The sequence below is a fragment of the Radiomyces spectabilis genome, assembly GCF_025331425.1.
Source record: "Radiomyces spectabilis strain NRRL 2753 chromosome Unknown BYT42scaffold_6, whole genome shotgun sequence".
Classification (NCBI taxonomy): Eukaryota; Fungi; Mucoromycota; class Mucoromycetes; order Mucorales; family Radiomycetaceae; genus Radiomyces; species Radiomyces spectabilis.
Genome location: NW_026251931.1, coordinates 1,997,147 through 2,024,159, shown reverse-complemented (window position 1 = coordinate 2,024,159; position 27,013 = coordinate 1,997,147). Strand labels below are relative to the sequence as shown.

General features: G+C 42.9%; 10 protein-coding genes across 10 annotated transcripts; 6 read left to right on the top strand and 4 right to left on the bottom strand.

Annotated features, from left to right (window-relative positions):
• The first annotated feature begins 1,524 nt into the window (after positions 1–1,524).
• On the top strand, positions 1,525–1,962 carry BYT42DRAFT_341691 (uncharacterized protein). The gene has a single exon (XM_051563122.1). The coding sequence runs from the start codon at positions 1,657–1,659 to the stop codon at positions 1,891–1,893; it is 237 nt and encodes a 78-aa protein (XP_051424160.1). The 5' UTR covers positions 1,525–1,656; the 3' UTR covers positions 1,894–1,962.
• A 4,793-nt stretch (positions 1,963–6,755) lies between these two features.
• On the top strand, positions 6,756–7,015 carry BYT42DRAFT_614073 (uncharacterized protein; the record flags this gene model as incomplete). The annotated part of the gene is made up of 2 exons (XM_051571809.1): positions 6,756–6,776; positions 6,842–7,015. 2 exons carry the CDS (start codon positions 6,756–6,758, stop codon positions 7,013–7,015), a joined length of 195 nt encoding a protein of 64 aa, XP_051424159.1.
• A 564-nt stretch (positions 7,016–7,579) lies between these two features.
• Positions 7,580–7,890, top strand: BYT42DRAFT_481755 (uncharacterized protein; the record flags this gene model as incomplete). The annotated part of the gene is made up of 2 exons (XM_051563690.1): positions 7,580–7,751; positions 7,808–7,890. Coding segments are annotated over 2 exons (255 nt in total), but the record flags the coding sequence as incomplete, so codon positions are not given.
• Positions 7,891–8,084: 194 nt separating this feature from the next.
• On the bottom strand, positions 8,085–9,563 carry BYT42DRAFT_614072 (uncharacterized protein; the record flags this gene model as incomplete). The annotated part of the gene is made up of 1 exon (XM_051571808.1): positions 8,085–9,563. One exon carries the CDS (start codon positions 9,561–9,563, stop codon positions 8,085–8,087), a length of 1,479 nt encoding a protein of 492 aa, XP_051424157.1.
• A 1,294-nt stretch (positions 9,564–10,857) lies between these two features.
• BYT42DRAFT_341413 (kinase-like domain-containing protein) lies at positions 10,858–12,697 on the top strand. The gene is made up of 6 exons (XM_051563120.1): positions 10,858–11,082; positions 11,134–11,347; positions 11,404–11,514; positions 11,571–11,819; positions 11,879–12,176; positions 12,233–12,697. The coding sequence occupies exons 1-6, from the start codon at positions 10,988–10,990 to the stop codon at positions 12,256–12,258; spliced, it is 993 nt and encodes a 330-aa protein (XP_051424156.1). The 5' UTR covers positions 10,858–10,987; the 3' UTR covers positions 12,259–12,697.
• BYT42DRAFT_341441 (uncharacterized protein) lies at positions 12,365–13,897 on the top strand. The gene is made up of 6 exons (XM_051563121.1): positions 12,365–12,892; positions 12,945–13,003; positions 13,068–13,100; positions 13,166–13,283; positions 13,337–13,652; positions 13,708–13,897. The coding sequence occupies exons 1-6, from the start codon at positions 12,471–12,473 to the stop codon at positions 13,780–13,782; spliced, it is 1,023 nt and encodes a 340-aa protein (XP_051424155.1). The 5' UTR covers positions 12,365–12,470; the 3' UTR covers positions 13,783–13,897.
• A 1,891-nt stretch (positions 13,898–15,788) lies between these two features.
• Positions 15,789–16,376, bottom strand: BYT42DRAFT_593723 (Oxo-4-hydroxy-4-carboxy-5-ureidoimidazoline decarboxylase; the record flags this gene model as incomplete). Its single annotated transcript, XM_051570722.1, has 2 exons — positions 15,789–15,968; positions 16,029–16,376. The coding sequence occupies 2 exons, from the start codon at positions 16,374–16,376 to the stop codon at positions 15,789–15,791; spliced, it is 528 nt and encodes a 175-aa protein (XP_051424154.1).
• A 358-nt stretch (positions 16,377–16,734) lies between these two features.
• Positions 16,735–20,107, bottom strand: BYT42DRAFT_570079 (Cullin). Its single transcript, XM_051568360.1, has 13 exons — positions 19,666–20,107; positions 19,422–19,613; positions 19,048–19,347; positions 18,826–18,988; positions 18,631–18,761; positions 18,259–18,570; positions 18,071–18,202; positions 17,896–18,016; positions 17,743–17,843; positions 17,585–17,672; positions 17,351–17,511; positions 17,215–17,297; positions 16,735–17,157 (listed from the first exon to the last, which is right to left on the bottom strand). The coding sequence occupies exons 1-13, from the start codon at positions 19,792–19,794 to the stop codon at positions 16,863–16,865; spliced, it is 2,208 nt and encodes a 735-aa protein (XP_051424153.1). The 5' UTR covers positions 19,795–20,107; the 3' UTR covers positions 16,735–16,862.
• A 644-nt stretch (positions 20,108–20,751) lies between these two features.
• On the bottom strand, positions 20,752–21,849 carry BYT42DRAFT_614067 (uncharacterized protein; the record flags this gene model as incomplete). The annotated part of the gene is made up of 5 exons (XM_051571807.1): positions 20,752–20,886; positions 20,938–21,099; positions 21,218–21,417; positions 21,468–21,538; positions 21,599–21,849. 5 exons carry the CDS (start codon positions 21,847–21,849, stop codon positions 20,752–20,754), a joined length of 819 nt encoding a protein of 272 aa, XP_051424152.1.
• A 3,743-nt stretch (positions 21,850–25,592) lies between these two features.
• BYT42DRAFT_570073 (uncharacterized protein) lies at positions 25,593–26,561 on the top strand. The gene is made up of 2 exons (XM_051568359.1): positions 25,593–26,083; positions 26,171–26,561. Exons 1-2 carry the CDS (start codon positions 25,919–25,921, stop codon positions 26,294–26,296), a joined length of 291 nt encoding a protein of 96 aa, XP_051424151.1. The 5' UTR covers positions 25,593–25,918; the 3' UTR covers positions 26,297–26,561.
• Positions 26,562–27,013: the final 452 nt, after the last annotated feature.

Genomic DNA, 27,013 nt, shown 5'->3' with positions numbered 1-27,013 from the left:
CGTTACGGAGATGAAGATAAAAATGGTAAGTTGTTGATGACTGATAGTGTTCTCCTGTTTGTGACACTAATGAGTGGTCTTGTTTGTATTATCACCAGATTCCGCCCGACGGTAATGGTGGCCCCTTTATTTATGGTTGAAGCAGTATGAGGTGCGATAAGCGCGACTTGATGTACATCTGCTGAAGCAATTTTGTGCAAACAAGTGGCAATCGTTTGACGCGTCTCGGTGATAGCTTTATTTTATTTCTCAATGGGTAAGTCCTTTGTTTTCTACTAAAGGTGCGTTTCCGATAACTCAAAGATAGCTTCGCTATTTTTCATAGTGCGTGAGAGAATCGTCGGCAAGAAATTCTATGATCAGCATGGCGATCGTTCATTATTACGAAAATGATAAGGTAATTAGGCGGAATGACTGGAGTGCATGCAGGTGCTGGCAGCTTATTATCAAAGAGTTTCACAGAAAAGAAAAGGCGGCGCCAATGATCATCGGTCCGAGCAATCAACAGCAACGGAATTCAACGATTGGGGGAGGCTCTGTATTTGGCGGTGATACACCAGGTAAAAATTAAAGTTTCGGTTTTACCTGACAGACTGAGTGCCCGCATCTCTTTGCTGACGATATTTCTCCAAAGGTTAACTTTACGGGTGAAAGTACAAGCCATCTCCGTCTGTTCATTCCTTTCATCGCTGATGACACTCATAGTATCATGGTTCCCAGCTGGCAAATGTATCAAGGCTTTTCCAAAACATTGTCAGAAGCATGAATGCTGGATGGTAAGTCATCGCCATGTCGACCACTTATGGATAGAACATCAGAGACTTACTTGTATCACGAAATAGGCTGATTTGTTTGGGGATGAAGGCATGTCTCCTTGTCATCCCTGGCAATTTTTCCACGGCGGTTTTGGGCGTTGCATCTGTGATTCACTTTGTTAATCCGGCACCCATGGCGAACTTGACAGCCGTTTTGGAGCGCATCTCATGTACCGGTTGAAGAACAGTCCATACAAGATAAATGTATCCCCTGCTGACGCAACTGAGGTACAGATGACTACTGAAACTCAATAAGCTTTCTTTACTAAGGAAAATTCCGTGGTTAGGGCAAAGAAACATTTTGACGGCGCTTTGTTTATTTTGATCAATGTTGGCTTTTGTTTTGAGCTGTCTGTCTATGGTGAGTGTTTTTCTTAACAAAGTCACGTAACGTCGTACTGAAAGTGATGGCTTGGGTAGATTCTGACCGATGTACCACAAGGAGTGACATGTTACCGTGGTGATGACTGACTCTCCTGGTGATGGTTACCATGAAGGACAAGTCCAATGCAAATACCATGAGTATGTTCCGAAGCTTTCGTCGAAACTAGAAAGACATGCAACGAGCGCGCAAGAAATCAATCAACAAAACCAGTTGTTTTCACTGCTGAGTGCAAGGTAAGATTAAGGTTTCTGTTTTACGTGACAGACCAAGTACCCGCACCTCTTACTAAAATATTCCTTTTCAGGTTAACTTAGGGAGAGGTTCCTTCCATTGCTGCTGGTTGCTCACGGTGACATGATTGCCAAATCTATCGACCGACGGAAGCGTCAAAGCGAACTTAAGACATCATCCGGGCAATGAAGGCTGGATAAGATATCATTGGGATATCGAAGGCGTATGGCAACTGAAAGGCTTATTTGTATCACCAGTCAAGCTCTTTTGTTTTGGGCACTTGATTCTTTGTGGCACTTGGCGCTTTTCACGGAAGATTGGGCGTTGCACCTGCCGTTTGCTTTTACGTTTTGTTCATCTGGTCAGCCTGCCACTCATAGAAAAACTTGGCCGTCGCTTTGGAGCATGCACGGGTTGAAAGACAGAGACAGCCTCCCGAAAAGATCCAAGTATCCCTGGTGAACGCGACATAAGGTATGGATGACTAGCGCAACTCGATATCATATTTTTTTTTTTTTTTACTAAAGAGAATCTTGTGCATAGGGTGAAGGGGTACAAATTATTTGAAACGGACGCTTCTACTTGTTTTGGTCAATGTTGACGTTTGTTTTTGATTGTCTATCTGTGGTGAGTGTTCTTTTTTAATCATGGTCGTGTATGCAAGTACTGAAATGTTTGCCTAGGTTTTGACCGGTGCACCACGATGGCCCCAAGGGGTGACATGTTGCCACGGACTGATTCTGCTGATGATGATTGCCATCAAGGACAACCCGATGGAGATACCATCAGCGAAGCTTCCGTCGAAACACGCAAGGAACGCGGAAGGAGTTAATCAAGGCTGGGCCCAAGATTGATTAAGGTTTGTTTTACGTGACATGCCGAGTGCCCGCATCTCTTTACTAATCATTTTCTTTTCAAGGTTAACTGAGGGGGGTGAAGTACAAGCCATCGTCGGTTTTTTCGCTTCTTCTGGCGCTGCTGTTATCCACATAGTGACATGGTCTACCGACTGATGGATGCGTCGAAGCATCACCAAGGTTAAGAAAGCAGGACAAAAGATTATCAGGTGTTGAAGGCGTTGGAAGATCAAAGACTAGTTTGTATCACCAGTCAAGCTCTTGTTTGGGGTCACCTCATTGTCTGTGATACTTGGCGCTTTTCACGGGGAGATTGGGCGTTGCATCTGCCGTTTACCTTTTATCTCTGCTCATCTGGTCAACCTGGCACGCAAGGGAAACTTGGTCGTCGCTTTGAAACATACAACGATTAAACGACAGAGAGAGCCGCCCGAAAAATAGCCCAAGTATCCGTGGTGGACGTGGCATGAGGTACGGATGACTGGCGTCAATCGATATGAATTCTCTCTTTTTTTTTAGTCGTCCCTTTATGGTAAGTGTTTGTTTTGCAATCAAGGCCGCTCATCCTGGTACTAAAATATTGCTTCGCCAGGCTTTTGGCATGTGTCCGGGAACATCATGTCACCCTGTCACGATGAAGATAACTGGTCCTGATGGCGATTGTAACAACGACCAATGCAGTCAAGTTGCGGTCAGCATGCTTTGCAGAAAACTGGAAAGGCAGACAAAGCACCGCCGTTATTTACAACTGGTGGGCGCAAAGCAAGCTGTAACTACCCCCAAGTCTATCATGGCCCTCCGCAGATAGTTGCTTGATCATCGCCCTTGAATTCGATGCCTGCAACGCAGAGCAGACTCTTCATCCGTTGTACCGAACATTGACACCAATATGGTCTTGGCGATTGCTCCGGAAATCGGTGACAGGCTTTCTTGAGGACTTCACTTGTATGGTTGACGGAAATACCAAGGCTTCCCCTCTGGTCGCAAACTTTTCTCCGACACACACTGTATGAGATCACCCAAATCAGGCAACATCTGTGGCTGTATGCTTGCCGACATTTACTTGGATCGTGTCGTTTGCACATGTAGTGTGTATGCCTATTGGGCCTATGCTTGCCTCGTCAACAACGGAAAGGATCGCCAAGACTCAGTATTGCCGAGACTCAGGATCGCACAAGAAGTATGACAACGAAACGTTCTTATGGGGACGTTGAAGTCTTTCGTCACGATGCCATTGGATGATGGCAGAATGTGCTGATACCAACGATGCAAGAAAATTCGGCTGTGCAAACCTCCTGAAATCTGTCTACCTCAGCATTGATCGTTACAATTACTCACCTTGAACAAAATGCAAGGCAGACTGTCCATGGCTTTTATTCTCTCAGCTTTACAGGCAATAAGTGTAAGTGTCGATAGTGCTTTTTGATGATAACAAGGTAAGCGCGGTACAATAAGTAGAAAAGAATCATGCTTCAATTTCGTCGTGAATAAAGTCACATTTTTCAATGATAAATTCCACTTGTACCCAAAATGATATCGTGAATGCTCAAATCCGAAATGATGTTCAGGCCAACCAAAAAAATAAATCAGAATAGTATCCCATGTGAGTCGTTCACCGCAACATGAGGGGTCGCTTTGGACCATCTTAATAACAAAAAAAATCCCCAGAAAAGAAAGGGTACTTATTCATTCGTTTTCCTTCTTTGCTGATTTCACAAGTGTCGCCTTGAGCCTCGGTTGCTATGGCGATGTGTCACTGCACTGCAAACCTGGCTGTTGTGCTTGGTTACCATGAACTGTGCGTCACTTTCTCAAAGTGGTAACAGCTGTTGCCATTTGTAGTCTTCTTGAACCACATCACTTCCACTTTTCAATAAAAGGCAATTTGCCGACCGGTCACTAAAAAGAGAAAGTGAACGGAAAGAAAAAGAAGAGAAAAGGAAAAAAAGAAAAGAGAAAAAGGAAAAGGGAGGGAAAAAGAGAGAAAAAACAGCGAGAGCTTAACCTAAATCAATTGCCTTTTACTGCCCAACCTGCCCTTCTCAGCCATCCAAACAACTGCAAAATTCAAAATTTTCACCCAATTGGGCATATCTGTGTTTGTGTAACGTTACACGAAAATCTGTTTCTGGTAATCCAAACACCGCGCAAACAATGACATCCTGTTACACGAGCACGCGCTTTAGGAAGCACCCTGCTCTTGCCTTTTCTGTCGCCCAAAACTGCCCGTTTTCCCTCTTCCCACACTTGGCTCCCCTTGATTGCAACTCCGACCCTTTTTTTTTTCTCTGTCGCCACCCAACCGTGAGTTATCTGCCACAGTGCCTCATCACCATGCTCTCCATCAATCACACCAATTACACATGGGACATGCAGACAGTCAAGCTATTTTTTTGAAGTCAAAGAAAATGAATGCATCTTGCTGTAAGCCTCCAAACGTGCTGAAGTATGCTCTGTACCGTTTTTCTGCTGAAGCGAAGAATGTGCGTTGAAAACATCCTTCAGCGTGATCACCTGTCGTCGGTCTATAAATCGCATACTTGTCGATATCGGACTATCACCATTCACTTGCGGCCATTACGTTGATCGCCGACAAGAGGACATGTTGTCTTCCCATGATAAGGGCTTATTTAAATCGAGTTTCAGAGAATCGCAGAAACCCAGTTGATGAATGTGATGTCTGTATTTACACAGGAGAAAATCTATAGTGGAAGTTCGGAAATGACGCGTGATATGATACAGCTTTCATTTGAAATCGGAACATATGCCTGCCTACATATGATTTTTCGTTGCCTGGATTAATCGTTATGAGGGATACATTCGACGATGACATCTTCAGGATCAAATATGAAAGAGGAATGACAGTGGACTTACTCATGTTTATGTTATTTATTTGGGATTACCAGTGGCAGTGTTGATGGATGTGTATTTCAACGGTCATTTGATTTGAGAGGGATATTCATCGATGGAAAAACTTGAAGCGCTATTACGGCGTTGTGGAAATCGATCGCCCAATTTGTGTACATGCACTGTCCTCATGCACATATGCCTTTATTTTCAAGTCCTGAACATCGCACCATCACACTTGATTTTTGCTACTTCAGCTTCTGATATTCGCTAATTCACATCTTGATGTCGCTCCCTCAAGCTCTGATTTTGACTCTGGCACTCCTTGATTTCTTCATTCACCTGGCGATACTTGATTTTAGTACAAATATCCAACAAATAACATGGTCAATAACATATCAAAACAGCTCACCTACCAGTAACCCTTAGAAATATTGCACTTGTTGTTTAACTCAGACGCAACGTGTCTTTTTTGCTTCTCCTTTCCTTTCCTTTTCAACGAACGATACGCACAATGACCTGATACATGTTGACCGTAGTATATTTTGGTGCGCTTATTTAACAAATTCGAGCAAGTCCAGCCGCCTTATTCAAACCCGTCAATAACCCTAACAGCAGATAGGAAATTTACTAGTAGTATGAACGGAAGAATAAAATAAACAATGAAATGCAGAGCACAACATGAGGCAAGAGTGGATAACTGGGTGGGAAGAAGACAAACATGTGTGCTTGATTGACAGCGCCATATCGAAAAAATGGAGTCCCTCTCATACATCCTGTATCTGTTCGAATGTTTACTTTCTGCAATTTTGTGACGATTCGTTTTCAATTACAACTACAAGGCGTTCAGGGTCCACCAAAAGAAAATCGCCTTACATTTTTATGCTGTTGCGTGTTCACTGTTTGAAACGCAAATCGCCAGGGAATTTACCTTAATTATGGACTTTTGTCATGATTTGTCAGTCAGATCGTGTCGTCTTTGCATACACTCTTGTATATAGTGCATACTGATTTTTTTCGGTATAAATAATCCATCATCTTTATAATAAATGGTGTCAGATTTATTTTGTTCAACCAATTTCTGGTCACATTTCTTCCTTGTCTTGTCTTTCCCGTTCTCTGCGGAAAGCAAATATCTGCAACACCTCTGTTGACCCGTTGTTAGAGGTATAATCGACTTGAGATAAAGTGACCACCAGATATACTGAGATTGACTTATATCAGATCGTTGTGTGTATCCGTTGTTGGAAACAGGAAATTAAAAAAAGGGAAAATGCAAAGAGTCGGAAAATGATATGAGATAGAAGAAAAGATAGAAATACAATACTCTGAGCGTCGAAAGATCAAAAGAATATGCTGGTATCGTATGTTATTCTGATTTATTCGGATCGGAAACTAAGGGTCCATATACTGAAAATCAATTAAACTAGAATTCATTGAACGAAGTGAAGATTAATGGTCACTAGATGAGTAAGTGAACATCGGAAGGTGACTAACGAATATCTATTGGTGACTTCCACCTTTACATGGTCGGGCGGGCCACTACTCAATGGCTGTGCCCACGGAAGACAACACCATAACCCCTGAAGACCATATAGGTGTTTCACTAGCAATACAAATATGACTGATTATATTAACAAGGTAAATTGTACACTTCGCAAAAGTGATTTCTGTGGACCGGAATGCTCATGTGGTTTATTTAATAGATCTTTGCTCGCAAGATCGGAGGAATCCGCGAGTGGTCATGGGTCATGGAGGTGCAAAATCGTGGATCCCCTCACATTCACACTGTGTTGTGGACCGTTAAGCCCGGAGAAGGTCTTGCACATCTCAACGACCTCTTCGTCGCGAGAATGCCAGCCGTGGACGACCCTTTGTAGAGTGGCTATGCCCGTAAATCGCCGCAAGCGAAGGATAACAAAAACCTTCGTAAACAAATAAGTCATGGTCACCAGCTTCAGGGAGTGATCGTTTTCGAAGAAGGTTTTCGTCTTACGTTGTCTAAAAGCAGCAGTCCCATCCAACGCGCGACTTTCCTCGACCGAGGCTATTATACCAGATTCATTGCGATGAGACCAGGAAAGGTACAAAAGTAAAAAAAAAAAAAAAAAGAAGCCGCATAGGGCAATCACTAATAATAGCTTTCTTGATTTTTTTGGCCATCGTTATGAAGTGTTCCGATCTGACGTCGATGTCACAGAAGATGACTTGACAGGAAAATTTGGGGACCATTGCTGGAAAACATATTGCGAGACGAAACTGACCTACGTTTAAACTGGTATGATGCAGAGGATCTATTGTTTTTGTGCGTACGGACTTTTCTCACACCATTGATAATGCTGTAGGGGAGAATCAGTAGGAGATTCAAGCGGAGCTGTTGTGGGCCAAAGTGGCTTCAAAGTTGACGTGCGAGTCATCCGAGACAATTATAGCGCAGTCAGAACAAAAAGGAAGCGACGCTGGTAAACCTCGGGATGGCGCGCATCGGTGCTTCCGTTGCGAAGGTGACAGGCGATAAAACCAAGCTTTTCATTGAAAGAAAATGTGTCATCGACCGAATTATCACCGAAAGCGAGCCCGAACGACCAGTTGTCCTACCGGCCTTACAATTAACAGGTATGAGGATTAGTACTGTCTAACGCAAGACATATATGATCTTACCGACTATATAGGTTTGACTGCAACTCTATTCCGTTTGCGCTTGGTTGCTCCTGGGTTATACGTTGCCATTAGCGAGGGTACATGCGAGTTACCGAAAGAAGGATGTATTTCTTGTCAAAGAACTCCCAAAAGCAACTCCGCTGAGATAAACTTGAATAGCGGGATTTAACTAAGTAGGAAACATAATAAGGTCTAACCTGCTTGAAAAAAAAAAGTTTCCTGTTCAAGTGGCATCGAAACGCCACTGGGATATCTATTGCTCTAGATCAGTCAAGGACTATAATAAATTTACCATATTGAATCACGTTTATTCCAGAATTCAAACTCGTTTCTTAATTTTTGATACATTTCCTCATACGGCGATGGCAATGTCGGTAGATAAGGATCGAATATATCAAGGGTGTCCGCGATATCAAGGGCTTCAAGATGCTTGAATGACAGGAGGAAGTTGACATATTCCGAGACATCTGTCCCTGGTCGGTATTTGAACCTCAATACACGCAAGTTGGGATACAGGTTGGGAAACTGACGCATAAGTTCGACCGTGATACCATCTACATCCAGTATAAGTGTGTGCAGATGAGGATTCTTCCATTCTTCAAGCGCAGACCAAAGGTCTGTGGCCGTGGATGCATCCTTTATCACGGCACCATCAAAGACGAATTCGGTGAATTGGAAAGTTTTCAACAACTTCCTCAGACCTTCCACAGTGATGGATCCATATCGGAGTCGCAGGGAGGTTAAACCAGGAAAGCGCTCCACCAATACATCAATCACTTCATCCGTCGTTCCGTTAGGACATGTCAGCTTTTTTAGTTGATCGGGCCATATTCGTCTTAACACCTGCAAGAAATCTTTTGTCTTCAACGCCTTGAAGGCAAGTCTTTGTACCCGTCCGACATCGTAGTTGCGAATGTCATCCACATTTCCCGGGTAGAAGCGGTGTACACTGATTTCGAAAGTTTTCAGCCGTGGTGGCAAGTGGTTTAACCCAGTGTTACGCAAATCTGGATGGATTAAGGTAAGGTCTTCCAATGCTTGACAGTGATATAGATATGCGGCTATTTCTTCGGGCCGGCTATATTGCATCCATAACCGACGTATAGATTTGAAGCATTTTGCCAACGTATCGTATCCCACGTGTTTCTTCAGCTCCATGGCGCTTATTGTGAGCGTGTGTAAGTTTGGAAAGCAGTCTTGAAGCGATCGAATATGTCTGCGAGATACGTTGTTACAGAAAAACATCGGCACGTAGTAGAGATTGAGAGTTTTCAACTGTTGCACTGTTTCACGTGCATCGAGAAGACATCGCGCGTCAAGCCCTGTGGCGACTGCCAAATAGAGATGCCGTAGTCCGCGATTATGCTTCAGAATCCGGGTGACCGCGTCATTCGTTAAATTGTGACAATTATAGATATTCAGGGTCTCCAGGTGAATGCAGTCGATTGTCAACCGTCGGAACGTTTCGTCTGTTATCAAGGTGTATTGTTCCAGTCGTGAAAGATCCAGACAACGTACTAGTTGTGCGTAATTGTGTTTTGAGTAAAAGCCGAGGCTCGGTCTACGTCTCTTTTTTGCAGTTTCCTGAAACAGGTTACTGCATGCCTTGAAATGATCGCCATTGCGAAGCGTAAGATTGCGATAGAGAAATGAACTCGCAACGTAAAACCAATGCTGATTGATTGTCAATAAACGTAAGACATCGCTTCTCGCCAGATGAGATATGATTATTAGAATGACTTCGGTGGGTAAATCGACGTTTGGCATAACTCAAAATCTATGTGTCCAGGCAAAGGCTTGATAATTTTTACAGTCTGAAGTAGAAATTGGCTTCACCTGCATTTCATACGTCCGTTTCGAATGTGAGTCGTGCAGAGAATATCGCTCTCCGACAACAGGGTAGTTGGTTGATCGAAATGAAGCCGTGATTGAAACAATGTCTCGCCTGGAGAAATAATGCCGTTGGGGAATCGAAGATAGAAATGTGGTGCACTCTTCCAAAGCCACGCTTTATTCCTTTTATTTTTATAAAATGAAACTGAATTAAAAAAATTTCTCTTTATGTCTTCTAAGCTGTGTAATGGGCATTTAATGCCTCCTCTATTAATATTCTTTTGTCTTTTGCCAAAAGATTCTTCGGTACCAAGTTCTGGGTGATTTCGGTTGTACCACACTTTCTGTCTTTGATTCACCAACAGTGTTATTATCTTTCGTTCCTAACATAATACCTGTTGGATCATTTCCGACATACAATGATGTGGTACTCTTCTCCACAGCTGAAAACTTAATTGTACAATGGCCGAGCGCGTGGCTTGTAGTGGAAACGTTCGGAAGTATCGCTTGATAAATTCCAATTTGCGTATTTTTTGATATCATTCAGAGCAACAATCGTTTTGCAGCTCTTTGGTGCCTGAACCGACCGGAGAGAATGTGGTTTGTATGCTGTAGTGTCAATTTCCAGCCTGACTTTGTTTAATCTAGTTGGTCAGCGTGGGTCGTGCTCGTTTGATCTTGGACCCGTTGAGGTCTTCTTTTTATTTTTATTTTTTCTGTACACAAGCGTAAAATATTATCAAAGCCAAGGAACTAAATAACTACGTAATAGGATACCTCAAGATGTGTCTTGCTTTTTTGACAGTTTGGCGAGTTCCTATTTTAGTTCGTATTAAATCAATCAATAATGGACCCGAATTTGGGCAGCTGGTCAGCCTTTTGGAAGCATGCTGTAACACCCAAATGCACTTTTAATTCGATCAAACCTTTGTCTGTTAATGTCTTGTCTGACATAAGGTCCAGATGCTTCGAACAATCAAATCTTGAGTTCACTGGTTGCGATATACCGTCCCGGCCGTGTTATGCTTTCCTTCCGTCGTCGTCTTGAAACATATCGTTCCTTTCCGGCAAACACATAAGCACTATTTCTACGAATTCGTAGCAGCTTCAAGGGAATGGCAGAGCACCAAAGTTGGGAAGGCCCTCCATTGAGCAAGGTCCAGTCAGATTTGATTTTTTGCTATGCGACCAAGAACAAGACCTCGGCTTGAGATTTCATCAGATGTTTCCAATTTTTCTTTTTGCGCATTTTCAAGCTGAGCTGGTTTTTTTTCTGAAAAAAAAAAGAAGGTACTGTGATCGCAGTAGTTCCAGATACACAGATCGACTTACCATCAAAAAGTGCCAAAGCGCTTACGATGGACGGTGTTAGTATTGCTCGTGTATATGCAGATGTCAATCTGAAGCAACCAAAAGAGTATTACGATTATGAATCGTTGCAGATTCCTTGGGGGTAAGCGAGATTGCCTATTGGGTTTTGCACACTACGTTAATGTTGGTTAAGAAATCAGGCAGATTATGCCGTTTGCCGAAAGATTGGACGAGGAAAATATTCGGAAGTTTTTGAAGGCATCAATCGCTTTAATGGAGGCAAATGTGTTATTAAAGTGTTGAAGCCCGTTAAAAAGAAGAAGATTCAGCGCGAGTTACTGATTTTACAAAACCTCACCGGGGGCGTCAATACTATCTCGCTTCTGGATATCGTGCGTGATAACAAGGTATGAGGCGGTGTATTGGAGTGCATAGGGAAGCATGCTTAGTAGAAATTTCATAGTCCATGGTACCGTCACTCGTGTTTGAATTAGTAGCAAATGCCGATTTCAAACTTCTTTATCCAAGGCTCACTGATCACGATATCCGTTATTACTTGTATGAACTGCTGAAGGTCGGTTATGGAAGTTCCATGCAAAAGGGCGTATCACAGATTGTCTGGTCTATTAGGCACTCGATTATTCTCATTCAAAGGGCATCATGCACCGCGACATCAAGCCACTTAACGTCATGATCGATCACGATAAGCGGCAGCTTCGTCTTATTGATTGGGGTCTAGCTGACTTCTATCTTCCTGGTGCTGAATATAATGTACGTGTAGCGTCAAGATGCTTTAAAGCGCCAGAACTTCTGGTGGGCTTCAGGCAATACGATTACAGTGTGGATATGTGGAGTTTTGGATGTATGCTCGCTGGAATGGTAAGATATCAACGGATCGCCAAATCTGTTGATTACTTATCTCTCTCTATTACGAACAGTTATTTCGTAAGGAGCCGTTCTTTAACGGTGATGATCTGTACGATCAATTGGTGAAAATTGCGCAAGTGCTTGGCACCGAGAAACTGTATGCATATCTGGAGAAGTATGATATCAAACTAGATCCGCACTACAACAAGATCCTCGGAGTATACCCAATAAGACCCTGGAGTGATTTTATCACCGGTCCGACTCAAGAGTACAGCACACCAGAAGTATTTGATATACTGGATAAATTGCTACGATATGATCATCAAGAACGATTAACAGCACGCGAGTGCATGCAGCATCCGTTCTTTGGTAAGCTGCCCAGAAATTTGAATTGCTCTAGGAAATAACACTAAAGTCAGTTATAGCATCTATCCATAATGCATCTACTTAGCTCCAATCTCATTCATATACAGTCTATTCGCCACATCGTTGCAGTAATACTACTTGATAACAGAACGTAACTGCTGATCTACATTGTCAATGTAACATAGTCTATTTTAAGAAGTAACATGGTGACGGCAATTTTGCTTTTTAAGTAATGAAAAAAAAAAGACCTAAAAAATATTCCGATCAGGAACCTTCAGGTCTTCTGTTTCTTGCACCATGTCAACATTCTCTGTCATACAAAACCCTATGCTGGATAATCCTTCACAGCCGCCAAGAACTCGTTCGCGTGTTTTGAATACCCTGGCAAGCATGCCACTGATGCCGGTGCCCTCCTTCCGTAACTTGGTCAATCGATCCTTGTTACATATGCAACAACATATGAAAAACAACAGGAAAATAGCGCCAGTTGTTAGCCAGTCAAAGACAGAAGGACCTAAACTAGCAAAGATAGCTATGGCGGATAGTAAACAAGAACCCGTGGTCTTTTACAATGGCCCCTTTCAGACGTCCGACCAGCTTTCAGCCGATAAGTTATCATGGATCAAAGCTGTGTCGGCCGAAGAACCTGCGCAAAATCCGTTAACAGAGTATAAATGCTCAGTCGTATTTCGAAAGTCTTTTACAAGAAGCAAGACCTAGTAAGCAGATTCGGATAGGATTGGTAGTGTAGTAGACTCATCGCCATGTCAGTCCTATTGCAGGTCACACCCAGTCATATTTGAAGCCCAAAGCCATGTTCTATTTACGAGGTATGGGGAAGCTGTGAATATGCCTGAAGGCGTATACTAATGAGCGTATTGTTAAAATAATAAGTGCTTCAGATAACGGGACAGAAGGAACAGAAGAGTAAGCTACTTTGCCAACTCTCATATGACATGCATTTCGAAAGTTATGATACTGATCATTCATAGATTACAACCTGAGGTGCGTGATCAAGGTGAACGATGAAACGTTCATGGGAAAGTATGCCAAAATTGAAAAATGCGGCAAACATAATATACAAGCAAACTTTGAGGAGACATATCTTGTGTGAGTGAGATCCATCGCTGCAGTTGTATTGCTATGATCATAACATCTTTCAGAGACATCGAGGATCCGACTGTAGTCAGCCTGAATCTATACGCTCAACCCAAGGGAAAAGCTATGTTCAGTAGCGAGAATCGACGCCAAGACAGATGTATCGGATCAGTATCGTTCAATGTTAATTTATTCTCTGAGCAAAAACGTCTACAACGCTTTTCCATTATAAATTATTCCGACAACGATTGTCAACCAACGGGCTATGAATTGCTGGCTGTTACCGGGACTTACGTTAGTTCCAAATCACAGGCTTTGATTCAAAATAGAGCCCTGTACGATGATTATGTGAACATATACATCAATAGCAAGGGCGTGCCGGTAAAGTAGCAAAACCATAAATGCCTTACAGCAACATTCTTACATCTTCTTATAGCGAATTGAACGGTATCGGGCTATTTTACGAGGTGCGCTTCTGGAGTTGCACGATTTCCAGACGCAACAGGTATGAAGCCACGGACCAAATCGAATGATTTATCGCTTATGTATTGTAGTCTTGTGATCCTTTACACGTCATCCCGCTACACGCCTTAATCCATGCTCGCTTGCTGAACGCTGAACAAGATGAAGATTTGGAATTGGGTTTGGGCGCTGCAGCGTTGTTATTGCAATTTTCCAAGCAAGCCTTTGACAGCAAACGACCAGATGCAGCAATCACAGAACGAGGATTATCGTATCAGATGTATTTGATATCAGATACAGTGTCTGGGGCCCTCAAATGGATGGATTCCTTCCAATACGCTATCTCGATTCTGGAAGAGTTACACGATGTGTCGAATCCGACCGAGGACGAGGAAACGGAGTACGCCTACTATGTCGGACATGATAGCGCATCAATGACAACGAAATCTTCCTCATGGATTGAAATCAAGAACCTGCACAATAATCCATCTTGCCCACGATCCAAATATGTACCTCAAAAATTTCTTTGGTAATATCGATTTTCATCATAAAGTTGAAAAGCCAAAGCGTTCTTTTGTTCTTTTTCTCCTATTAGCTCTCTATCTCTTTGATTAGAATTAATTCATTGGGAAAAAAAATTGGATGGGACCATGTAAACACTGATGGGAGATTGTGAGAACTTTCGGAAATAGGCGGTTGATGATATGATAACATGCAATTTTATAACAATCTGTTATTGATTTTAGTTGATTATCCATGGCCTTTCCATTTTTCTCTTCCTTTTATGTGACTGTAGGATATATGAGCAGATATTGCTGCAATTTTGTGTCATTGCAATCATAAACTTTTTTTTTTGTATCGACTTGATACGGCGGGACAACCGTCGCTTTGGATCTCTGTTTCAGTTGCGTCAACGGTAAAGATCTGATCCTCGCCGGATGCTGCTCATTCTTGCGGATCGAGATAGTTCAACGTCCATACTATGTCTCAATGACGTCAACTCCTGGCTCAAATTTATGGACAAGCAGGAGCGATTTCGAGACAACCCCGAAGCCGAACTTTTCAATTATCCTGAATATATCGAAACTGTACCGATTGGGGACAGTATTGGCGACCGGCTACCGTTGAAATTGCCGCTATAGTCCCGAACTATAGTCCCGAACAACGAATGCATTTGTGCATATTCTGATATTACGGTTATGTGACATGGCGGAGAAGAATGAACAAAAAAGATATGGAGAATAAAGTAATAATGGTGCTTATAAAATATTATTAGGCAAAAAGGACGAGGAGCCGGATGTCCAGAAGGAATCCAAGCAAAAAGCTAGTGGTCTTTGCGCAAGACAGCCGCTTATTTCTGTTGATGGTTTTTGCTCTAACCTGTTTGGAAAAAACAGTGTCAAATTCAGACGGCCATCGAGTCGGCGAAACCGGAATCCCGTACGAAAAATTGAAGAGACACGAAGGGCGGAGAACTGCTGGCCGCCATTGTTGACGAATTCTGTCATGGCGAATGCCCTAATCAGTTCCCATGGCATTCTCGTTTGCCGGAATTGCCGAATGATGTGGAACAGAACTCGGAAGGCAGCAAAGAATATTCACAACATCGCTCACAACGTCATCGCTCACAACGTCATGTATGGGGATGGACGCCTGCTGCCCTTTACTCGGAACCCTTAGTTTTGTCTTCTTATATACCCCGTATTGAATACGGTTCCTTTCCCTTTGGCAAGAATTCAGGTTATTACAGTCTTCGCACTAGTGCACACATTAAGCAATGACCACAGCAAATTGTTTCTATCATAACGTTTTTTTTCTCTTTTTTGTGCCTGAAAGTTCACGACCATCGGATGATCACGTTGGGGGCAATGATTGAGAATTACATCATATAAAGTATTGACAGCTTGCGATTTGTTTTAACAACACGTCTCTTGCCGCATCGACCTACATTATCATCTTATTTCAGTTGTGGAAGACATCGGAATGGTAGAAAGCTAGTAATTTCGGAGACTCAATATAATGGTATCATTGGAATGATTCGCTTTATTTTTATTTTTACTTTGTTGCCTTCTTCAGACGGTCGCGAGCAATGAGCATCATATCAGTGATACCAGTCTTCATTTCCTGCTCGGGGTTGTTCGAGGCAATGCGTTGCTCAATCACAGGAATGATTTCAGATCGAGGACGGCCAGCGACGAAAACAACGAATTTAAATCCGTATTTAGCTTCGTATTCCTAAAATGATGCTTTCGTTTAACACTGCCGGCTCGCCACGGGGGATCACTTATAATTTACCTTATTGAGTTCTGCGAGTCTGGCATTAACCTTCTGGTCCTCCTCGGAAACTTCACCCTGACGTTTGTCATAGCCCTGCTCCTTCAGCGACATAGCAGAGAGATTAGCTTTGTTCTCACCAATTCTAGGATGAGCGTTGATAACGTCGAGTTTCTCCTGTTGAGTCAATTCATCGCCCAGGCAGATTTTTTCGGCAGTGTCGATGAGCTGCTCATAAGAGTCGAAGGGACGTGCTGCTAGAAGACGGTCGGCCAAAGGAGGTGCAGTTTCGAATAGTGTGTTGACAGCTTCCAAGAACTTCTCCGGGGTTTCTTGGTTCAATTTCTCGATCGATGGGACGGTGGTCATTTTTTTTTTTAATATTCAGCCAAGACGAACTGGAGTAAGAAGCTCTGTATTGAGGGCTGGCCCGTTTTGCGGTAAAATAATGTTCGACGGAAGTTGAAATAAATTTCACTGAGGTTGAAAATGTTGACCACGTTCATTGGTCGGCCTCAGGTCAAGCGTCACATCGTCGCATCGATTAACGTCGAAGAGGATGACTTTAGTGTAAACCTGTCTGGCGTAAAGCCCTTCACTACCTTTCATATATCAAATTACGGCATGATTATTTGAATAAATACTCATAATAGATTCTTTATCAGAAGAAAATATAACCCGGGGCGTTGCTGTATCTGTGCGATATAGAGATTCGTACAGCAGATTCTATTAGTGTACGTTTCAAGTAAATTGACACGCAGTTTATTTCATTCATGGTATCATATCATGTATTATTGTGGGTAAAATAGCGTGTTCCAACAATAATATTCACCTTCCCAAGGTCACGCAACCCAATTACGCCACATACACATAAGTATCCCGTTCTTGCCTGGCGATAAATTGCTTCTCCAACAGCTGCTCGATACATTTTTTAATCATGATGACGGACGGTGAAAAGCGAGAATTCGCTTGATCGATGATCTCTTGAATCAATTGCACGTGCGATAAAACCTGACGAGATTTCATAATACGCACAATCGCAGCTTGTAGGTACATACGACGATCTTCATCAACCGCTTTACGTGTAGCCTGTGTCTCTTGATGTGTATCTGTATGCGCTGCTGCCGTCACCTTGATCTTCGTACGTTTACTATCATTGAATATCAGCTTCAAGCGCTCAGACAACAGCTAAAACCGTACTATTTACCTCGTAAATGATGTGTTAATGGTCAGTTCAGAATGTGCGTTTAGTGGACCACCGCTTTGCAGGATAGATATATCCACCAGCGGCTAGTAAAACTATTAGCAGACTAGATTGATGGGGAACGACAGAACAAGCTTACCTTTAAACTACGCAGGATATCCGACTTTGATAAACCCGAATGAGAGATGAGTTCATCCACTGTCGCAGTCATGGTTGTGTTGAAGTGTAGCAGTAAAATGATTTGATAAAGTCCCAACTGTAACTCATAGTGCCGATCCAAGTAATTGAGACGCAACTCGCCTAAACAATTTAATCAGCACCATTCCAGGTTTTGCTGCAATATTCAATCATCCTAAACTTGCATGTTGCTCACCTCTTGCCAGGTTCCATTGCCATAAAAGGCGACGGCCACTATGATGACTTCCGTAAAACTTTTCAAAGGAAGAGAGACTCTCCTCGAACTGTAAACAAGACGACGCAAAGACTAATGTTCAATATGCAATTCCCCATATATCCTCATTGTATACGTACTTCGGCTGGTATCTGAATCTTGTTCGTTTCAGGAACTTTCAGATCGTCCTTTTGATTCAGCGGCCATGCACCAGCAGTGAGCACAAGGATATCAAAAGCAGCTAATAAATACCGTTAATTCAATGTTATACATCCGAAAAGTCAATAAATTACCACCCGTTTTCTTGCTTTGCTGCTTTACATAATTTTTGAAGTTCACGTTCAGTTCGGCACTAAGTGACATGTCGGTGAACATCTTATTCAGTTTGCTGGTATATTCGACTCCGCATATTTCCTATATCCTTGGGTTAACCATTTGACTCGACTTTACCATAGTCTCTTTGAGTACCTTTAATCGGTTGATCATATTCAGTTCCAACTCCTCAGAGGAGGACGCGCCATAAATGAGTCGCTTGGCCAGCATCCTGGAATAAAACTTTTGAAAGACGTCCTTGTCATCCACGTATTTGAATAAAGTAATCTGGTCATCAACAAACTCAGTAACAGTTCAGGTTCATAATGCGGAGGTTGATTTACCATTTTTACAAGCTTCTCTTCGGGATCGCCCTCGTTCACATCTACCGTCGCCTTTCGCAATGTTGACTTTTTCCGACTATCAATCGTTGCCATATCCTTTCTTCCAGAGTTCTTTTTCATCATCATATCGCAATATCGAGCCAATGTTTCAGGACCACTGATAGATGTGTGGGGCGCGATATCGTTAATAATGGAACGAAACGCTTTATCGACTGCAGCTGTAAATAAGGGATCGGACGCAAAGGTCTGATGGTTCACATCGTAGTACTTGGTGTGCAAATCAAGGAGTTGATCGACGTAGGCACGAGGGTTCTATACAAATAGGTGAATATAATCATGGCCTGTTCTAGCGAATTAGCGCTTCATCAATACCTTGACCACCACTTGCTCCAATTTGCTCACGATTTCCTTCCCGAGATGAAGGATATACCGTTCATAGATATCCAAAATAGGCTTCAGACCAGTTGGTATATGGCTCAAAAGTTTGTAGGCCAGCGAGCAATCTGAAAAACAATTATATTTAGGAGACAATCGGCATAATCAACGCCAGAGTCAGTTCCACGGTACCTTCAAATCGTTCATGGCGCAACATATTTTCGAATTCGTCAATCAATCGAGCTTGATACGCGGCAATATATTGAGCTTCGAACTCTTTAACAATCCTTCCATGCGACGTAGAATGGCAGTAATAGTTGTTTCGCATTGTCTCTTGTTGCAAACGCGCGTTGGCCTTGTTGCACCAATATAAGTGATTGTGTTCATACCATTGCTACATGGCGGCGTCGTTACCTTTTTCATGAAAGAGCTGACAGTACCTGCTGCAATTTCTCTTGCAGCTTCCGACTCGTAATAGCGCTTCGTGTGAACCAAATATGGCCGTTCAAATTCTTCGATATACAGTTGAAGAGGCTGCTCCGTAAATGAATTGAGCTGCACCAAAGATACCACCACCGACTTGATAGTGCCATGGGGTGCATCATCACCATCCCGATCTCTGCGAATAAGTTCAAAGACTTGATAAAATAGCCGATTTTGGAATCGATCACGGATCGTGAAAAGAACATTTGATTTCCAAAGGTAAAGTGCGAGCTGGAGTAAACCGTGAAGAATTGCAGAGTGAGCCATTTTTATGTAAGACATCTCCTTTAAATTGTAGGCCTTACTGCTTCCACGTTTTGCTTTTTGTATTTGCCACCAGCGACCGTTGCACGGCGGTCGGTTCCGACACCATGATATGTCGACGTGATGATACGGTTAAGATAGCAGCATGTCTTAGAGACACCGTCGGCTGCTAAACTGAATTTTTCGAATTCTCGAGCGTAGGCCGTCACTACATCATCATGGGCCAGAATATGCTATCAATGGCTGTCAATAATTAGACTCCAAAGGCTTTAACCTTTGGCATACCTGGCATATAAGAGTTGTATGTTTATCCAGATACTCGGCGATATTGGTGAATAATCGATCGGTAAAAGGTCGTGGTATCGCGTTACACATATCGTAAACTAAGCTATATAACGAGTCAAGGACAACCATGCATAAATACAGAATAATGAATGTTTCGTGCGCACAATAGTAAGCATTGAATCGTTTGATAAAAATGCTTATAGCTTTCGGCGATTTTTGCAATTCATCAACCTCCTCGAAAGCAATGCCTACAAGTGAAAAAAGGATACTGGTTCATATTCATGCCGGAAATCTCGCTGAGCGCAGAGAATGAGAATATCGCATCAAGCATTTTCTGCAGTTCGGCAAATTTGGCATCGAAATCGATGGGTTTTCTACGAAGAGACATTGTGAATGGAATAAAGGGGTTGGATATGAATGGTGCGAGTGAGAAGACGTGGGGTCCTACATTTTGCTGGGCTTTTGAATGTCGCATTTACAACAAAAAGTCGGACGCAGAATTTAAATCCCGCATGTGCCCTGCTCCAATATTCTTTCAAAGCCCAGGATTTGCCCTTTTACCTGATAGATTCCATCTGAATACAGAGTTTTACTTAGTCACTAGTTAAGGAATGTCCTGTTATTACTCGAGGTACACTCGTTAATTGTGTGGGGATAGGTTGGCAAACGGTAACAGGCGTTCGTTATTGTTTTGGTGCATATGTACTATATAAAAACACGTCGCTAATGTTGATTGAAGTCAGTGATCGCGGTTCCCACAACACACTGTAATTGTTGCATTTTCAGCACGTTATAGATTCTGGGTGAGAATACAAAAAGTTTAATGCTTTATCCTGCAATGTATACGAGTTCCGCAATAACCGATTTATGTTCTCAAGCAAATGAGACCGGTATAGATGGAAAACGAAAGAATATATTGACACTAGCAGGAGATCCATTTGTCCCAAAAGCCCGACTGCCCATATGCATCTGCTCCACATTTCCCTTCATACTATAACGACAAATTCCAGCCCATTTGAACATACTTAGACTCTCCTCTGCTAAACGACTTTCCACCTGCCGCATGCATATGATGGGTTTGCAGTTTCAGTGATCATCTTCCTCACTACCTGGACAGTTCTCTTTGAGATCTTCTTCATCAGCATATTGGGCTCCACACCAGAAACAGTAGAGGTAATTATTCCGTAAATATTCAACCAGTCGCTGTAATTGATCGTCAAGCTATGTGCAGAACGTTAGCTATGGAAACAAAGTCTCAATGATTCAACCAACCTTTAGCGATTTCAATGCTTCGACTTCTTCGGGAGGGTATATTGGTTCCTCTTCCCGTTTTGCCTCTTTTTGATCATCTTCATCGTCTTCAGATGTAGGCTCTTGGCGTCCTTCCAACTGTGATTCGTTTTTGGATGAAAGCAAAGTCCACAGAATATTTGACTACATAATCTGTGTATTTGAAAATGGATCCTGCGTCGTAGTTATGAAAGTTTGAGGATACCTCAATGCCCTATCTTGAATTAGTACTGCTATGAGATTCTTTCAGCTATGCACTTACTTTGACTTGATCTAATCTTTCACAAATGACTGCTGCTGCATGAATTCGCCGGGACAGTCTGGCCTCATTTGCTCTAGCAGCCATAGCCTCTCGAAAATCGTCTGGATCTATTTCCGTCCTTTTGCGATGCTCTTCCTCGGCTTTGACTTCTTCTTCCCGTGCACGTTTCAGACTGGTTGCCATACCCAAGCCGCTACGGCCTAATTATAATTTAGATATAGCATCAACAGAGCTGTCATTGCTACGTTACCAAGTTTTTGCTCGATGGCAATGGGTTCAATCAGTGCTCCTTCTGTTTCCTTTCCAAGGGCCATTCCATGTCTACGTTAGATTAAGATCGGTTATATGCCACCAACGCCATAATCGTCGTCCACGACGTACTTGAAGCCCATTTTCATCAGCATTTTCGCTCCTTTATTACTGGGATCGAGGGTCTTTTTCAAGCCTTCTTGTCTTGCTTCATCTTCCAACTGCTTGCGCGGTTTGATGTAGCCCTTTTTCTGCTGTTCGCGCAACTGCTGTTTCCGACGTTCGGTGTATGTTGTGTCTTTACGTTGTTTTTCGTATTCTGAGGCTTGCTCAAGAAGCCGACTAGACATATAGTCTTCTTCGTCGTCTTCTATGTTACTCATTTCTCCAACTTTTGATTGAGTGATCGCACTGTGTAGAGAATTTGCGGATTTCAGCGCATAAAAACACCCAAAAAAATTCGGCCAATCAAACGGCCTGGCCGGACTTTGCGGCAATCATGGCTAACCAACAGGTGGCAACAAGTTAGAATTGCTCAGCTGCAACTCCGTATTTATTGGCTGATACGCCAGACACGTGCATGATGACGGGTGGACTGAATTCATTAGAGGAAGGAAAGCCAGTGAGGGATAAGGGAAGCTATGTGACGGAGGATGAGGGAAGAAAATATATCACAATGGATGCAGGGCTGCCCCAGCAAGGGAAAAACAAGGGTGGACATGTGGTCAGGGAGATGCTATTATGTTTGTCCAATCAAATGACATTGTTGACGTGTGGTGCCGCAATCAAGGTGCACGACTAAAATGCATGAAGCTCTTTTTTTCGTACGGTGATATATGTCGTGACTGTGTTCGTTAAATACGCTGGATTCGATTAAATAATACGTAAAAAAGGTTCGTGTTGAGTTGGGTGAAAGAATACGATGGCAGTTCGAACTTTTGATAACTCAGTAGTTAGGTAAAAAAAACTGGTCACCCAGGTTTTTGTTGTTGTCCTATGAGCTTCTATTGTCTAAACTAAAATTATCGCCATTTTCGGACAGTGGTCCGGCGAGCAATTATCCAAAAAAAATCAATGACGTAACCACTCAAAATACATCAACGGCGCAGCAGACGTTCGCGTGAATTAGACTACGTTTCCAGTTTCATTGCCTATCAACAAGGTCAACATGGCACCACAAGTAAGCCTCCTTCTCTTAAATTTGCTTATGATTAAATCCGATAAGCATATGTCTGACTGAGCAGCTTGACTATTAGCTGATATCTGAACCCATCTTTTTCGGCGTGATTGCACCGGTGGCTCACAGAGCGGCTAGGAGTACGTGGGATACCTTTCTTCTGCGTACATACGAAAGATGGTCCTTCGATACCGGCTGTCGAGGTCGTTCCCCACGTTGTTTATCCATGTGCGATTATTATTGCAATCATTGCGCATGGGTCAGGTGTCGCTCTGTATGGTTGTTCAGATTGTTTGGGAGTACATATACTTCTGGCTTCTGGGAAACATCGCTTGGGGAAACGTACGTGTACAACCAGTGTGGACCTTAAGATAAGTTGATATACATAGATAATGGACGATAAAGAATGAAGAAACTAATTTGGTGTTTGCCAAGGTCTCTAGTCTGACATTTGGTGTTCTATCGGCCGGTATCTGAACCCATCTTTTTCGGCGTGATTGCACCGGTGGCTCACAGAGCGGCTAGGAGTACGTGGGATACCTTTCTTCTGCGTACATACGAAAGATGGTCCTTCGATACCGGCTGTCAAGGTCGTTCCCCACGTTGTTTATCCATGTGCGATTATTATTGCAATCATTGCGCATGGGTCAGGTGTCGCTCTGTATGGTTGTTCAGATTGTTTGGGAGTACATATACTTCTGGCTTCTGGGAAACATCGCTTGGGGAAGCGTACGTGTACAACCAGTGTGGACCTTAAGATAAGTTGATATACATAGATAATGGACGATAAAGAATGAAGAAACTAATTTGGTGTTTGCCAAGGTCTCTAGTCTGACATTTGGTGTTCTATCGGCCGGTATCTGAACCCATCTTTTTCGGCTTGATTGCACCGGTGGCTCACAGAGCGGCTAGGAGTACGTGGGATACCTTTCTTCTGCGTACATACGAAAGATGGTCCTTCGATACCGGCTGTCAAGGTCGTTCCCCACGTTGTTTATCCATGTGCGATTATTATTGCAATCATTGCGCATGGGTCAGGTGTCGCTCTGTATGGTTGTTCAGATTGTTTGGGAGTACATATACTTCTGGCTTCTGGGAAACATCGCTTGGGGAAACGTACGTGTACAACCAGTGTGGACCTTAAGATAAGTTGATATACATAGATAATGGAGTGATAAAGAATGAAGAAACTAATTTAATGTTTGCCAAGGTCTCTAGTCTGACATTTGGTGTTCTATCGGCCGGTATCTGAACCCATCTTTTTCGGCTTGATTGCACCGGTGGCTCACAGAGCGGCTAGGAGTACGTGGGATACCTTTCTTCTGCGTACATACGAAAGATGGTCCTTCGATACCGGCTGTCAAGGTTGTTCCCCACGTTGTTTATCCATGTGCGATTATTATTGCAATCATTGCGCATGGGTCAGGTGTCGCTCTGTATGGTTGTTCAGATTGTTTGGGAGTACATATACTTCTGGCTTCTGGGAAACATCGCTTGGGGAAACGTACGTGTACAACCAGTGTGGACCTTAAGATAAGTTGATATACATAGATAATGGACGATAAAGAATGAAGAAACTAATTTAATGTTTGCCAAGGTCTCTAGTCTGACATTTGGTGTTCTATCGGCCGGTATCTGAACCCATCTTTTTCGGCTTGATTGCACCGGTGGCTCACAGAGCGGCTAGGAGTACGTGGGATACCTTTCTTCTGCGTACATACGAAAGATGGTCCTTCGATACCGGCTGTCAAGGTCGTTCCCCACGTTGTTTATCCATGTGCGATTATTATTGCAATCATTGCGCATGGGTCAGGTGTCGCTCTGTATGGTTGTTCAGATTGTTTGGGAGTACATATACTTCTGGCTTCTGGGAAACATCGCTTGGGGAAACGTACGTGTACAACCAGTGTGGACCTTAAGATAAGTTGATATACATAGATAATGGAGTGATAAAGAATGAAGAAACTAATTTAATGTTTGCCAAGGTCTCTAGTCTGACATTTGGTATTCTATCGGCCGGTATCTGAACCCATCTTTTTCGGCTTGATTGCACCGGTGGCTCACAGAGCGGCTAGGAGTACGTGGGATACCTTTCTTCTGCGTACATACGAAAGATGGTCCTTCGATACCGGCTGTCGAGGTCGTTCCCCACGTTGTTTATCCATGTGCGATTATTATTGCAATCATTGCGCATGGGTCAGGTGTCGCTCTGTATGGTTGTTCAGATTGTTTGGGAGTACATATACTTCTGGCTTCTGGGAAACATCGCTTGGGGAAACGTACGTGTACAACCAGTGTGGACCTTAAGATAAGTTGATATACATAGATAATGGACGATAAAGAATGAAGAAACTAATTTGGTGTTTGCCAAGGTCTCTAGTCTGACATTTGGTGTTCTATCGGCCGGTATCTGAACCCATCTTTTTCGGCGTGATTGCACCGGTGGCTCACAGAGCGGCTAGGAGTACGTGGGATACATTTCTTCTGCGTACATACGAAAGATGGTCCTTCGATACCGGCTGTCGAGGTCGTTCCCCACGTTGTTTATCCATGTGCGATTATTATTGCAATCATTGCGCATGGGTCAGGTGTCGCTCTGTATGGTTGTTCAGATTGTTTGGGAGTACATATACTTCTGGCTTCTGGGAAACATCGCTTGGGGAAGCGTACGTGTACAACCAGTGTGGACCTTAAGATAAGTTGATATACATAGATAATGGACGATAAAGAATGAAGAAACTAATTTGGTGTTTGCCAAGGTCTCTAGTCTGACATTTGGTGTTCTATCGGCCGGTATCTGAACCCATCTTTTTCGGCGTGATTGCACCGGTGGCTCACAGAGCGGCTAGGAGTACGTGGGATACATTTCTTCTGCGTACATACGAAAGATGGTCCTTCGATACCGGCTGTCAAGGTCGTTCCCCACGTTGTTTATCCATGTGCGATTATTATTGCAATCATTGCGCATGGGTCAGGTGTCGCTCTGTATGGTTGTTCAGATTGTTTGGGAGTACATATACTTCTGGCTTCTGGGAAACATCGCTTGGGGAAGCGTACGTGTACAACCAGTGTGGACCTTAAGATAAGTTGATATACATAGATAGTGGACGATAAAGAATGAAGAAACTAATTTAATGTTTGCCAAGGTCTCTAGTCTGACATTTGGTGATCTATCGGCCGGTATCTGAACCCATCTTTTTCGGCTTGATTGCACCGGTGGCTCACAGAGCGGCTAGGAGTACGTGGGATACATTTCTTCTGCGTACATACGAAAGATGGTCCTTCGATACCGGCTGTCGAGGTCGTTCCCCACGTTGTTTATCCATGTGCAATTAGTATTGCAATCATTGCGCATGGGTCAGGTGTCGCTCTGTATGGTTGTTCAGATTGTTTGGGAGTACATATACTTCTGGCTTCTGGGAAACATCGCTTGGGGAAACGTACGTGTACAACTAGCGTGGACATTAAGATAAGTTGATTTGGATATGCTCAAGATCGCAGAAACTAACATTTTTTTTATCTTCCAGGGTTTTGAAGCTTGTCATCCCTCTCCATCGGCCGGTGAACACATCTTTTTCTGTGTGATTGCGCCGGTGGTTCAGAGGGTGGCTAGAAGTGCATATGATGCTCTCATCTGTACGTACGGAAGATAGACGCTCGATACGGGCTGTCAAAGTCGTTTCCCACGTTGTTTATCCCATGTGCTTTTGGACTGCAATCACTGCGCGCGGCTCTGTACGATTTCTCATATTGTCTAGGAGTCATTACTTATTGCTTCTTTGAACATCTCTCATCTCTTACGGAAGCTGAAGTGTCGACGTATGTGTCGACCCATGTGGATTATAGGATACTGTAAGTTGGTTACATAGATTCTGGGCAACAATGAAACAATAATGCTGAAAATAAATCAAGTTATCGAAGAATAACTGTTTATTTGACTTTGCAAACATCTGACTGTTCCTTAAGAAATGATACACAAACTGTGACCATGCTGTTGTCATGCATCACAGAATCCAATCATCTTAATTGTGCTTTTTATTGCTTGGTATCATTGCTTGGCTTCTGTATCAGGACTTGCAAAGTGGTAGCAGACGAAAAATATGGTGTGTCACGAGAAAAGTAATTGAATTGTCTTTTGGAAAACGGAATAATCATTAGCGCAAAATAAGCACAAGTGATCGATTTGATACAATAGCATTATATTGAAACGAAAAAAAAAAATGTAAAAAAAGCAACATGAAAATCAAAGGGTGATATATCAGTAAATGTAGAAACAAAACATTGAGAAGAAAGCAAAGATTAGGAGAAAACTCACAAAGAGGATTATTCTTACTCGACTTAAGGAGATAACAAAAGTATCGCTTCCGGTC